This window comes from Arachis stenosperma, chromosome 6 (genome assembly GCF_014773155.1).
Source record: "Arachis stenosperma cultivar V10309 chromosome 6, arast.V10309.gnm1.PFL2, whole genome shotgun sequence".
NCBI classification, from domain to species: domain Eukaryota; kingdom Viridiplantae; phylum Streptophyta; class Magnoliopsida; order Fabales; family Fabaceae; genus Arachis; species Arachis stenosperma.
In genome coordinates this window covers 9,530,681-9,544,507 of record NC_080382.1, presented here as the reverse complement: position 1 = coordinate 9,544,507, position 13,827 = coordinate 9,530,681, and the positions used below count along the sequence as shown (strand labels likewise).

The 13,827-nt window shown below is 34.4% G+C and overlaps 2 protein-coding genes and 1 non-coding gene across 3 annotated transcripts; all 3 read right to left on the bottom strand.

Annotated features, from left to right (window-relative positions):
* Positions 1-1,156: 1,156 nt before the first annotated feature.
* Positions 1,157-6,275, bottom strand: LOC130932792 (DNA replication licensing factor MCM7). The gene is made up of 15 exons (XM_057862208.1): positions 6,172-6,275; positions 6,009-6,076; positions 5,835-5,894; positions 5,500-5,723; positions 5,088-5,265; positions 4,844-4,966; positions 4,646-4,735; positions 4,247-4,389; positions 3,818-3,995; positions 3,380-3,571; positions 2,957-3,129; positions 2,655-2,858; positions 2,306-2,471; positions 1,896-2,117; positions 1,157-1,644 (listed from the first exon to the last, which is right to left on the bottom strand). The coding sequence occupies exons 1-15, from the start codon at positions 6,206-6,208 to the stop codon at positions 1,543-1,545; spliced, it is 2,160 nt and encodes a 719-aa protein (XP_057718191.1). The 5' UTR covers positions 6,209-6,275; the 3' UTR covers positions 1,157-1,542.
* Positions 6,276-6,443: 168 nt separating this feature from the next.
* On the bottom strand, positions 6,444-6,515 carry TRNAH-GUG (transfer RNA histidin (anticodon GUG)). Its single transcript has one exon. It is a non-coding gene; the product is annotated as a tRNA-His (tRNA).
* Positions 6,516-7,331: 816 nt separating this feature from the next.
* On the bottom strand, positions 7,332-12,790 carry LOC130933620 (vacuolar protein sorting-associated protein 51 homolog). Its single transcript, XM_057863243.1, has 19 exons — positions 12,459-12,790; positions 12,327-12,381; positions 12,105-12,212; positions 11,909-12,007; positions 11,658-11,735; positions 11,399-11,476; positions 11,044-11,148; positions 10,823-10,923; positions 10,670-10,737; positions 10,017-10,090; positions 9,863-9,929; positions 9,621-9,730; positions 9,241-9,498; positions 9,035-9,142; positions 8,706-8,777; positions 8,515-8,565; positions 8,212-8,436; positions 7,571-7,747; positions 7,332-7,451 (listed from the first exon to the last, which is right to left on the bottom strand). Exons 1-19 carry the CDS (start codon positions 12,788-12,790, stop codon positions 7,332-7,334), a joined length of 2,286 nt encoding a protein of 761 aa, XP_057719226.1.
* Between the last annotated feature and the right edge of the window lie 1,037 nt (positions 12,791-13,827).

The window sequence follows — 13,827 nt, the reverse complement described above, 5'->3', positions numbered from 1 at the left end:
GTTTTTTTGTTTGTGAATAATTAAAAAATGAATAAATGAGAATGAAAAACATATTAAAATGTTATATTATTTTTTAAAAACCTTTTGACAATTGGTATGAAAAATTAAGAAATGAAAAGTAGTAAGAGTCTTAATAATTAATATATATAAGTTGTAATTTGAATATTTGTAACTGAAATTTTTTATAATTATTATTATAACACTTTTTAATATATGTTTATTATATTTAATTAGTATTTGATGCTTCAATTGAATAATAGATAAAAGTTTTTTTTAATTTTTTAAAAATATTTTATTAAATAGTAATTAATTGATTAACATCTTTTGCTAAATCATTAGAATTATTAATGCGATATCGTTAATAAAGAAGAAAAAGTTTAAACTTATTGTGAAAAAAGTTAGTATTAACTTTTATATATTATAAATAAATAAATAGATACTTCCTCCGTCGATTGTTATCTTGTTAAGAATTAAGATATCATGACGATAAGCTTTATTATTCTTTCTTTTCTTTATCATTATTTTCCGGGTCCTCTATTCTTCTCTTTAAATCTTTTTCTAGGGCCTGATTCTTCATATCTTCCACCAAAGAAGCGCAAGGATGACGAGGGAGACAGCCATCCTTGATGAAGTTAATTACTGTAGTTGAGTCAGATTCTACAATCACATTCCCATGATCATTTGCCACAGCTGAAGACCACAAAGAATTCCCCAAAGGTATGCATGAACTACCGAATTATCAAGGATGAGTCAACCACAAGCAACGCTGCCCAAGCTAGCTGTGAAAGAACCATCAACATTCAATTTGACAAATTGACAATTCTGAGGTGGTGGTGTACAACGGATGAGCAGCATAGCACGGACTAGACGCAGTAGGGGAGTGTTCAAAAGTTCGTCGCTCCTGATTCCAATTTGGTTGGTGACACAAATTAGGTGCATTCTATCACCTTCGAAGACAAATTTGTTCCTGACAAACCATAATGTAGAGATTGCAACTACAATGGTGCACAGCCAAGCCTTAGAATTCTGCATTCCAAACCCTACGCAGAGGTTTCGGGACAGGGAGTGTATAATTTTTTTTATTACTTTTCATTTTGTATGTCTTTAAAGAATACTTTTAGATTACTTGTTAATCCCAAATATAGTCAAACATCTCGTCTCCATAAGATAGCTAACTCAAATTATTAATTTAAACCTTGTGAAAACTACTACATAGTTTTTCTTTCCCCAATTCCTGCCTTCGTCTGTTACAAAGTATCAACATAATCCGCGTCAAATAGTTTGTCACCTTAATAGATTTTACAATGAACAAGCAACTAATGTGCTTCTAATTTGTACTAGCCCTAACTTAGCTGTAGCATAAAAGTTTTAGAAACGGGATGAATAAATTAAACCAAAATAAAATAGCAACTCCGTAATAAAAGGAACTTACACCGGGTTGGCAAAAATCAAACTACGAGTAAAAGATATAGAATACCGAACATGATTCCCAATAGTGAGCCCAGTACTCTAATATTAGCTTCTTGAAACCAGATTGCCTCATCAAGCATCAATAAACTTGATATCAAACGAGGGACTTATCTGCCATACATTTAGCGCTGCATACTCCTCTAAACACTCTTTCAATTGACCTTCGCTGTACCCCTGTTCCAAAGCCAAAAAGTAATGCAGTCAGGCTTTACAAGATTAGAACATGATCTTTAAAACAAACCCATAGGCTTCATATTGAAGATTGCCTACACTCCTCATAACGTCAATGCTTTTGTAGTGTACGGCCCTTTATTCAATAAAGTAAGATTCTTTTTGTTATTATTTTTAGGGTCCTTTTAGTTTTCAACCTCACGTGTTAGCAGTCAAACTTAGCCCAAATAGGGTAGTATGAACTATGAACTGACCTTTCTAGATATCCAATTCAGTGCATCACCATAGCTGACATCCGTTTTGCCACTCCTTGCAGCTTCATCACGCAGAATGGAATAAATATCTGATATGGCATCCAGACCAGATCTCTGACGTTCATCGGAGTACAAAGAGAATTTTGACATCTGCATTAACCTCAGTGCCTCGTCCACATCACTCTGAGCAACAGTTTCAGAGAAACGGAGTCTTGCAAGCGCCTGTCAAGAAATTGGAGACAATCTAAGCATACACACAGACCACTAATCCATCCAAATATATATATATATATATCCCAAATACTTAGTTATTGATCTCCTTTGCCTCATCTGAACTTAATTTTTATGCAACCTGTAAAGAAACTTAAATTATCAAGGAGAATCAACAATTAAAAGAAAAAAGGACTTACAGCTGATACACGGAGAATACTGAGCAATGTTCTGACAGTTGTGTATGAATGGGGAGTACTAGACTTGGCTTCTTCTTGTCGAATGCTGGAGTATGCACTTGCAATATACTCTTCCAGATCTCTTGGGACACTGGGAGATGATCTTCTTGCAGCAGATATATAGGCACTGGAAAAATGCCAAGCAATTTAATTTGTAATAATTTTCTTTTACAAGCAAGAAGAGCATACTTGAAACTGAGAGATGTCAAAGAATCATGCAATCAAATGGACATCATATATGCAATAAACTCCAATATGACAAAAACGAATAAATAAAAATCAGAGCAGTTAGTAATCCTTCTGTTATTACCGAAGAACAGAGGGATCAAGAGGAGTAAATCCTAGTGCAGGGGACTCTTTATTTTGGTGGACATAGACAACATGCCTAGCCATTTCAAGATCACTATCCATATCAGCTCGATCAAGGATTAACCACAGCAAATCAAATCTTGATAGGAGGGCAGGGGGAAGATTAATATTTTCAGCTGGAGTTCTTCGTAGATCATATCTTCCCCTTCACAATAAAGTGTAGATAAAATTAGATTTTGGGAACCACATGCATGAACATCAATAAGAACCTGTCACCACCTAGTTGAAAAGAAATAACAATACCAGGCGGGATTAGCTGCAGCAAGCACAGCAGTCCTTGCATTCAGTGAAGTAGTGATCCCAGCTTTGGCAATGCTAACAGTCTGCTGTTCCATGACTTCATGTATAGCTGTTCGATCTGATTCATCCATCTTGTCAAACTCATCAATGGCACATATGCCCATATCTGCTAACACCTGAAATCCAGAATATTCCATCATACATTAACAGCTGGATAAATACAGTTCAGAGGACATTGATGTATTGATATAGGAACTACGGAAATAATTTAGAGAAAACAATCATTCACCATTTTAATTTTGCAGGCACTAACAGCATTGCTTGTGTTTAACTGTTTTACCACATTTTTTGCTAACTTAAGTGCAACATAATCACTAGGGAATATAAAAAGAAATTGTATCACTACAAAATGGAAGCTGGCATTACCAATGCTCCACCTTCAAGAACCATCTCATTTGTCACTGGATCTCTCTGAACAGCAGCAGTTAGACCAACTCCACTACTACCTCTTCCAGTGGTGTACACCCCCCTTGGAGCTACATTGATTATATGCTTAAGGAGCTGACTCTTGGCAACACCAGGATCACCCATCAAACATATGTGTAAATCTCCTCTAATCTGCAATTAAATGAAGACTGATAAGTAGTAGGTAAATAACATACCATAGGAACTATAAGCTAAACAGAATACAAAATAAACAAAACCAAAATGTATAATCAAAATCATACAAACTTAGTCGTATTTACACGTTAGAAATTGGTAAGTGTCATATGAAAACAATTTCTATTCCCTACCAACTCAACATGAATATCCAGCAAAGAAAAATACTCCACTTAACATATTTGGTTCAATGTTTATAGTTACCTTCATTCCATCTTTCAGCTTCCGATGGGGAGCACCAACAAGAAGAAGAAGCAGTGCTTTTTTAATATCTTCATGTCCAAAAATTTCAGGAGCCAATGATCTTGCTAACTTATTGTAGATGTCGCCATCTTCTGCTAAACGAGCAATCTGCTCCTCCTCGTCTCCTCTAAGTTCATATCTGTGAAAGAATAAATTGATTAGGCAGCTGCTGTTTCCCCAACTACTCTACTATGAGTAAAATTAATCAAGGATTTCATTTTGTACAAGTCATAAAAAGCCCAATCAAAGCTGCTTATTTATAAAAAGAAATAAACATATATTATTAAAAAATGTATTTTTTGGCAGACCTGACAGAAACTAATTTATTGGAAGTGGGATTAAAAAAAGTGCCAGCCATTATCAGTTAAGATTAAAAAAAAGGTAACTCACTCCTCATATTTTTTCTTGAAATGAGTTACAGACATCGCCTCTAAGTAAGTGTCAGCAACCAGACCAGCACGCATTGCTCTGAAACCAGTGTAAGGTATAGGAAGAAAAATCCCAGACAATTCAACCACATCGCCAGGAGCCACCTGACAACATACAAGAAGCAGGAAAGGGTTAAAAACAGAATCAGATAACTAGCCAGCTAAGCTTCCATAGCTGAATCATTTGTCAATAATTCTCAGTATGCCCATCTATTTTCAGCAAAGATTTTATTCATGAGCTTTTAAGGAAATATAAACAGTAAAGGAAGTCCAAGTATGAAGTTAACACAACTATCACATGCTTGATAAATAAAACTATGTTCTGACTGTTAGTTTAATGTCAACAGGTAGAAAATAGCACCTTTCTTGTGAGCTCTCCCCTGAAATGAACAGTCATTGTTCGTGGAATATGGCCCTTTGGAACATGTTCAGCTAATTCTTGAATTTTTGCCTGCAGTTGAACCATATCTCCAGTTACTTAGTTAAAGTAAACAAGTAATTGTACAGAAAAATAAGAAGTCCGCACATTTTGATGACTGAGACAGAATTGAGTACAGACCTCTTGAAATTTTAAAAACTTTGAAGCTCTCAGCTGAAGGATAAGGTTCCCCTTATTGTTGTTTATTTTACAGCGGGTGGATGGACACTCAAACAAAGGCATGAAGACTCGAGCTGTTACTTCCTGTTTGTGGAGGGGAAGGAAAAAACCATGTCAAGATTTAGTAGATTCTAACAAATAAAAACATAATGAGAAAAAAAAAAATTGGGAACAGAGCAGTTGGTGCAGCGATTTCCCAAATTACCTGGTAAATTTCAAAACCACAATCTTCACATGTGTATACAGCAACCTTCATTAAAGGTTTAACATCTGAGCAGCGTGTCACTATACCAGATATCCTTACAATCTGACCAATATATGAAGCCTTCACCTCCCTAATCGTATATGGTCGTCCCTTTGAAGATGCTTTAATATAAACTTCACTGCAATTCCCACAAAAATAAGATAACTATATGCAGTGTCACATATAAGTCAGGGCAGGCATAATTTGCAAAATCTAGTCATTTTTTTTGCCACTTACAAAAATAACACTAATGACTATTGAATTTTTTGCTACAACCAAAACACAGGAAATTGCAATGTCAAGCTAAATTGCAGCATTCATAGTGCACGAAGCCAATAGATATTTAAAGGGGAAGAGGAGAAGCGATACTCACTAGTAGCGCTTGATTTCAGGAGGCATCCTCTGCTGTGGGTCTGAACCATCTTCACCGTCTGCAACTTCGTCTGATCTCTGTGTCATCAATATGTCATGGTCATCATCTATGAAGGCCTCAGTAGGTTCCGGCATGATCTCATCAATGGCATCCGAAAAAATCCCAATGTACCTCCTAGTATTCTCGGTTACACGCCTCAAAAATTCCTCGTCTAAATCCTTGTACTGAAAACCCCCAGAAATCAACAGGTGAACAGACACGCATAAATATACAGATTATCAGATCAACAAGAAGCAAAAACTAGAAGTAAAGGGAAAATGAAGTAAAATATTTACATTAATTAAATCGTCGAGATCGATCTGGACAGCACGAGTTTTGTGGTTTGCTACATCTTGCTGAAACCAAAAAGACAAATAAATAAAACGAAGCGAACTAGGGTTAGTATTCTTTGAAGTTGGATAAGTTAGGAGGAAAGAAATAAGAGGGAAAAACGAAGCTGGAGAACTTACAAGGATGTTCATGTATTTTGATTCGCCATTGATGTCAGCGAAGTTCTTGAGAAAGTCACTGGCCAAAACTGCCGGTAAAATAAAAAGAAGGAAATGGTGTTAACGAAATGACAAAAGAGAAACAACATATGAGAGAGAGAGAGAGAGAGAGAGAGAGGTTTACGTTTGTCTGAGTCGAAATCGAGGACCGTGGTGTTCATCTTGCACTTCGGAGGAGACGGCGACGGAGAGAGAGTGCGTGCGAGAGAGAAGTGGGTAGAAGAGTGAGAGAGGGTAGAGTGGGAATGAAATGGAATTTGGGCGCCAAACTATAAAAGAACGAGGGAGGTTTTGGCGGGAACGACCCCCTTGGTAAGGGTATGGAGATAAGGTGTGGTCGGGTACACGGTACACCCTAACGAATATCAGATAAGAAATCAAAAAGCACAAAAATTATGTGGCTGCTGGGATTCGAGCCCAGGTCTCCACGGCCACAACGTGGAATTCTTACCACTAAACTACAGCCACTGAACATGTTGCTCCCTCTCTATAGAAAATCAATATATTGTTTTTTTCTATATATACATAAATGACACTTTATTTTAATATCTACCATTGAAAGTTTTTGCTAATATACAGTTATACACAAATGTTATTATAAATTTAGCCGCCAATATAAAATATATATTAAAATATAAATACACTTTAAAAATAAATTAAACCACATATATATTTATACACAAAAATATTGGTGATTGATTTTAATAGCTGATTTTGATATTCAAATCGTATTTTTATAAATTTAAATCTCATTATCTCTCTTGGAATTTCTTTTTAATTATAAAAATCCTATTCCAATCCATTTTTAATATTTAACAAAATAATAAAATTACTTAAATGTGTATAACCTTTTATAAGAATATCAATATTTGACAATGCACATTGAAAAAACTGTTCTCGAGAGAAAGAAAGTTTTTATTTTATTCTGTTGTCATTTAGATGAACTATTTAAATTTTCAACGATTTTTAAATTTTGTTATTTTTTCTTCTTTTTGATGTAAAATTATACAACTAATTGTGTGTTATACATGTAATTTTCTATTATCTAGTTTATAAAACCAAATATCATCATACAATAATGTACCAAATATGGCTGATATATGTAAATAATTCCGAATTAATGATAGGTAATGTTTACGGCATTTCAGATAGTGCAACGAATGCAGCCTTAATAATAGAGTGAGAATTTATTTTGGAAAATGCATCCTTCTCTTTAATCCTGCTTATAATTTGGACAACGAATAACAAAAAAAATATTCCCCTAAGAACAGAATGTATAAGGTTTTATGAAGAGGATGTGTTCTCCTCCAAAGATTTTGCCAGCTTTGCTTGAATTAGTTTGTCCAGAATGGGGGACTCCAATGGAATTGGATCAAGGCACCTCTCTGTAGCAGCAACAATCACCTGTGTCACCCCCCACCGAAAGAAAAAAACAAAATATTTTAAACCTGTTATTTTCATGAGTATATAACACTGCATCAGAATTTTCAATTTTATAACTAACTGTAAACTACTTTTCCAACCTCATCAAGCAAGAAATCCATTGCAGCTTCATCTTCAACTATTTCCCTTAAAGGAGTCCTTAGGAACTGCATATCCAATTGAATTTGCTGAAATCCACTCCGGTTAAAAGTCTGAAGCCTTACAAATTCTTGTAAACTTTTAAGGGATAATTTAACTATGGTCATTACAACTGATTCCTGCAGTTTATATAAACAAAGGATAATGAACAATGTTTGCAATCAATTATTCAAAGGTTTAATTATTCTGTAGTCCCTATAATTTCACTGAATTTTCAATTAGGTTCTTATATTTTTTTTTCGATTGAGTCCCTATATTATATCAGATTTTGTAATTAAGTCTCTGTCGGACATTGGAATTAACAGAATATTCCTTTATAACAAAACGAACATGCTTAATATTTGATTGGATGTTCTGTATACTATAATAGAATATTCCGTTAGTTTCAATGTTTTTGTCACGGTAGAGACTTAGTTACAAAATCGGATATGGTATAAGGACCTAATTGAAAAGAAAAAAAAAAGTATAGAAATCTAATTTAAAATTCGGTGAAACTATAAGGACCATACAAAACTATAAGGACCGAGAAAGTAATTAAACCTTATTCAAATTGTGCACCACGAATATGATAAATATTCAATACCTGGGTGTGTTCTACTTTTGTGAAAATTTCAACTTTTTGCTTAAACAGTTTGGCTAAATGTGTTTCCAGAAGCTGGCTCCTCGCCCTTTGAGTATTTGAGCGGTGCAATAATTTCTCCTCTCGGAAGGAATTACTTTTCGACGAAGCACTGCTTGCGTTACTTCTACGATGCTTTCGCATATCTTGAGGCAAAACCTGCTTCACTTCATTGACTATGACCTTGAGCTGGAACATCATATACAATTGGAATAAGAATCTTACTCTAATGCTTCAAGTAATGAATATACAATATAGATAACCAACCTCTTGTAGAAATAGATCAACAAACATATGAACTTCTCTTGGCTCCTTATGCTGCTCAAAGCAAAAGAAATGATTTCATATAATTATAGTCAAGCCCTTTCAATATAAGCTTTGTGTATGTAGCACCTAGAAGTGATATTACGTGTGGTGAACCTCTTAAACACTAACAAAATAGACATAGCATTGCTGACCTTAACCCATTTAGGTGTGGCAAATCTCTTCTTCTGGAGTAGTGATATTCGTTGAGTTCGAATATTTATGTACTGAAAAGAATCAAATATGTAAAACACTGCTTAATTGTGAACTATTTTTTTATACAAGAAAACATTGTTAAAGAAATAAAGTCGCAACAGGGAAAATAGGGAATAAATATTTCTATAAAAAGAAAAGAAAAAACCATTCTGTTCTACTAACCAAAAAATGGCACAATGTTGACACAGCCATGTTATTAAGTATTAAAGTAGAACTGGACTACAAACACTAACAGATGATAGATAGCTAGATAGGCTTGAAAGCATACCTGCTGTAGGAACTTGTCACCAGCTGATCTAAATTTTCGAGAGATCTCTCCCGGAACAAAGGCGGGTCCATATTCATATGGACCAGCAGAAAAAGAAACTGCTAATTCCTGACCATTTGGAAGAAATTTGTTTAAGGCATGCCATCATGATACAAAAAGGAATAAATTTTATGGAACCAATGCAAGTTTGTTGAGTGGATCTTTACCTCGTTGATCTTAGGGATGGCAGTTTGTTCAATGAAAGCAGACAATTGAGCCAGCACTAGGACAAGGCCAGCAAAAGCAGCTGCCTCTGTCAGCCCATGAATTTGTGTAGCTGAAGAATTATTCTTCCCTGAAAACGATTGGAACTGATCCTCAAGTTGCCTGAAAAAATCTTGTAACCCTTCTTGTACCCAATCAATTATTGGCTCTCTTAGTTTGTCTATAATCCCTGAGCCATCATCTAGAATCTTGCAAACATCCTGAAATGAACAATGACTGGAGAGATAAATGAAATAACAAAGAAATCTTACAATGGGAAATTTTGTTCATGTACATGCAACTGATCTTACATCTAAAAGGTTAGGTACGTAAATGTGTTTACCAGCAAGAGGTTCCTGCCTCCTTGGAGAGCAAGTTTTGTGCTAGCATCTAGAGCAGTTTCCAGGGAGTACTCTTCTGTTTCATCTCGTTTCAAAATTTTTAAGAGGCAATCTAAGAAGTGGAAGCTATGTCAGCATAATCATACAACAATTTTGCAATTGCAAATTTCGTAACTAGCTCAAGCATATCTAATTGGCAGGATACTTTGAGCTGAAACTAAAAACAGACATTTTCTGCATTAACCTGAGATATCTAGCAAAAGTTGAGAAAATGCACTTTCCACATATAGCTTGACAGCAGCCTTAGCACCCTGGAAATATTTAGGACCAGTTGATGAAAATCCATTTTAAAAATGAGCTTCCATGAGATTGAATTGTGAAGAAGTTTGATGAATGACCTCAAGAAAATGATCAGATAGAGCTGAATCCTGCAAGACCTCGTCCATCAGGAGTGATTCATTCCAAATAACTCCTGTGGCCAGGTGAAGTGTAACAGCATATTATATCAGTGGTTAATAGCAATTTAAAACCATGATATCATAGAACTACACTACTTTTAACTAAGTTGATATTGCACATCTTTTGAAGCATAATAAATTGCATCAAATGGAGATTCTGGCGAGCTCCTCACTCCTACATGCTCATACATGTAGTGCATTGCAATAAAATGCTTCCCAAAAGACATCATAAAACCAAATAGATCAATACAGTTATGAAAAGAAAATATTATTACCATGTCCCCATACAGATTAAGTTTGGATGATAAACATTTAAAAGAAAGTATAGGGATATGATCAACATTTATTACACACCATGTATTCAAAACCTTTCAGTTAAGGGAAGAACTTAAACTAGAAAAGAAATTTCATACTTGTTCATATAAAAAATTACTCAATAATCAATATCACATCACATCACATCACATCCAAGATATAGGTGTTAAAAGACAATGATTCACATATCAAGGTATGATCAGAAAGTTTATATAAGAGTCACCTGGATCTAGAAATCATGTTAATCTCTCAAAAGGACATCAGAGTCATATACTTACGAAGAACACCTAGTAGATCTGCCGCACAAATTCTAGTCGTTACATACTCCTCGGTAATTACAAAGTCCCTAGAAAATAATAAAGTGGTTTGTATTAAATAAAAAATGAAAATTTCGAGCACAGAAATTAAGAAAACTTCTGGCTGCAGCAGACCTGGTAATCAAGCCTTTAGCAATTTTAACTAATTGAGTTTCTGAATCTGGGAAAATTACTCGAAATGCATGAATAGCCTCCACAAATTCGAGAATAGCTACCTTTGTTTAGAAATAGCAAGAAAACATGATCAAGTGATCAATCACCTAATCATAACTACCAAATAAGATATATCATATATATGAAACTGAAAGTAAACAAAATAATATTGACAGTACTACCTCACGTGCAGAGGGTGAAGCATTCTTTATCTCTTCAGGTTTCAGTTGAATGTCTCTAAGGGAATGTTCCAACCTCTCTAACAGCTTTGTCTTCAAATTGTCCACCTACCAAAAGACAAAAGTAGAACACCATGGTTTTAATTAAAAACACCAAATATGATAATATGATTATATTCATCTAAAGGGTGGGGATGGGGGTTGGAATTGGGTTTACATCAAGAAGAAGATAGTTTATAGACGTATAGTAAACATCTAGAAGAAAAATATTCAGCAGTTGATAAAGCTCCATCATGATGCAATAATTAGGATAGCATGTCAATGTGAGAGAGAGGGGGAGGGGGGAATTAATACAAACCGGAAAATCCAACTGCTTAAGCAGCAATGCAGCCTCAGCTCTCACTTGTATAGGTTCAGAATCTGAAAACAGCTTTTCCTGGTTGGAGAAGAGAATGTTGATTAAGATGACAGGCTTCTCAATGACAAATTGAACATTAGCTTTTTATTCAACATATTATCAAAGAATTGAATGAAAATTTTTAATCACGTTTGCCAGCGTAGGATGCTTAGCATATATCTAACATAGCCCTCATATCATGAATGCCAAAGAACTATACCTGCAAGTTTTTAACTATGATAGCTATTGCTTCATCGGATGCTCGCTTACAATCATGGAATGAAGAGTCTCCATATGCCTGATAAAGAAGGTAAAATAAATAAATAAACTAAAACTAAACTTAGAAAGATATGCCATATAAGGCCTAGATGGTTTGCATTGCATGAAACTATTTGTATGTGTAAAATGTAAAAATTAGACAAATAAGAAATTGAATTAGTTAATAATAATAACTATTCCTACATATCCAACCTTAAAAATTGGCATTGCACCAGTGTAGAATCTGACAGCATCCGCATAGGCTTCTGATTTGATGCACTTGCCAAGTCTATCAGGTAGATCATATATGAACTACTCTTCCATATCAGTGAAAAGTATAAGTTACATGAGAGACAAAATCATCATGCTTAGAATAATATATATAAACTTGATGAACATTATTTAATACCTGAACTTTTCGAAGAAGATTACAAGTGCGATGCAATTTCTCAATGTGCTCCCTCTTCTCAAATAAAGAAGTGTTAACACTGTCACTCCTGGACTGTACAGACATGATCTGGATTTTTTAGGGAAAAAAGAAAGAAAGACGTGATTAATTAATTGCTAATAAACTCTCAAGCCTCCTATTCTTGCTAATGATCAATAATTATTAATTTAATGCTAGACTTACTTTTTCAAGAAGGTACTCCATATTTCCCTCCATCCCCAAAATATTACTTTTCATCCTGCTCAAACAAAGCATGCATATTATTAATGGATAATTTAGATATACATAAAAATATGATGAATGATATTAATATACCTCTTGATAGTATCAGTGGCGCTGATGAACTTGTTGTAATTCTCGTAAACAAGCATCTGCAAGTCGGTGTCGAGATTCTTGATCTCAGCGGCCATATCAACGTGGCGCTTGAGAAGGCCTTCCAAGTTGGAGTTATTGACGAGAATGTTCATGTAATGGTTGGGATCGAAGGAGGAGGAGTTGATATCGTCGGGTGTTGAATGCTTGGAGGAGGCGGTGGGGGAATGAGACAACATTGAGGGGTTTGGAGCGTAAAAACTGGATAGCAGATCCCTCATTCGCTTTGCTTTGTCGTCCAATAATGGTGCATCACCGTCGCCATCGCTCCCCATCATTCTTAATTTAACTTTCTCTCTTGAAGAATTTCAATGCTTCTTGCTTCGATCAGGGAATCATATAGAGATTTGGAGGCTTGTGTGTGTGTTTCCAGAATCGGAGTTGAGCTCTTTTTTTCAGCTGATGCTATTTTCCTGGTTTCTCAGTGTACATCACAATATAATCAACCATACTCTAGACAGTTGCCTTTGGTTACAGTTACTTATCAATGCAAAACATGTATAAATCAGATTAAGTATATGACATAATATGTTTGGTTTGTTGTATTAAAATCTGAGATAATATTTAATTTGTTCCTGATACCAATCATTTAAGTTAATATGAGATAATACTCAATTTGTTGTATTAAAATATGAGATAATATGCTATTAAAATTTAAGTTTACTCAATTTAGTCAAATACAGTTATTTAAGATAGTTCTTTGACTATTTTTTGTATGAGAAAAATACTATTTTTTATAATGGACATGACTCAAAAAGTATTTTTGAATTGTGCATGGCCATTTCATGTGAAGTATCGACTAAATGGAATTAGCTTTCATTTTAAGGGAGGTGAACACGAAATGGGTAAAGGGTAACTTAAGCTGATTTTGGAGTTCACAAGAATCGAACTCTTGACTTTTCGGATCTAGAACTCTAATACCATATTATAAACTCACTCATCCAAAAAGCGTAACTTAACAGGATAATGTAACACTAATGGTCATATCTCTAATACTTTCTAAACCTTCATTGTACACAATTACACATTGAATGTTTAGACCATTAGCTCTTTATACTTTTTCTTTCTCGAATCCTCCTGGTACACATAATCAAAATAGTGATGGACAAAGATTAAGAGAGAAATAAAATTTTAAAAGAAATAAATAAATATTAGTTGATTATTTTAAGTCTTAGTTTTATTTCTAGTATTGTATTATTTTTTTATTTTAGTCCTTTTGTTAAAAATATTTTTTATTATAATTTTTCTTTAATCAAATGAGTCTAATTCATCCAAAATTTAGTTTAAAAAAGTAAAAGTCATTTGTACTTAA

Excerpts from the sequence above, each read along its gene's own strand:
- LOC130933620 (XM_057863243.1), bottom strand. The coding sequence starts at position 12,790 with ATGGGGAGCGATGGCGACGGTGATGCACCATTATTGGACGACAAAGCA. Across the intron at positions 9,143-9,240 it reads CCATCCCTAAGATCAACGAG|GAATTAGCAGTTTCTTTTTC; the intron begins GTAAAGATCCAC and ends CCAAATGGTCAG. Across the intron at positions 8,778-9,034 it reads GTGACAAGTTCCTACAGCAG|TACATAAATATTCGAACTCA; the intron begins GTATGCTTTCAA and ends GATTCTTTTCAG.
- LOC130932792 (XM_057862208.1), bottom strand. The coding sequence starts at position 6,208 with ATGAACACCACGGTCCTCGATTTCGACTCAGACAAAC. Across the intron at positions 6,077-6,171 it reads CGATTTCGACTCAGACAAAC|TTTTGGCCAGTGACTTTCTC; the intron begins GTAAACCTCTCT and ends TTTTACCGGCAG. Across the intron at positions 4,390-4,645 it reads GGGGAGAGCTCACAAGAAAG|GTGGCTCCTGGCGATGTGGT; the intron begins GTGCTATTTTCT and ends GTATGTTGTCAG.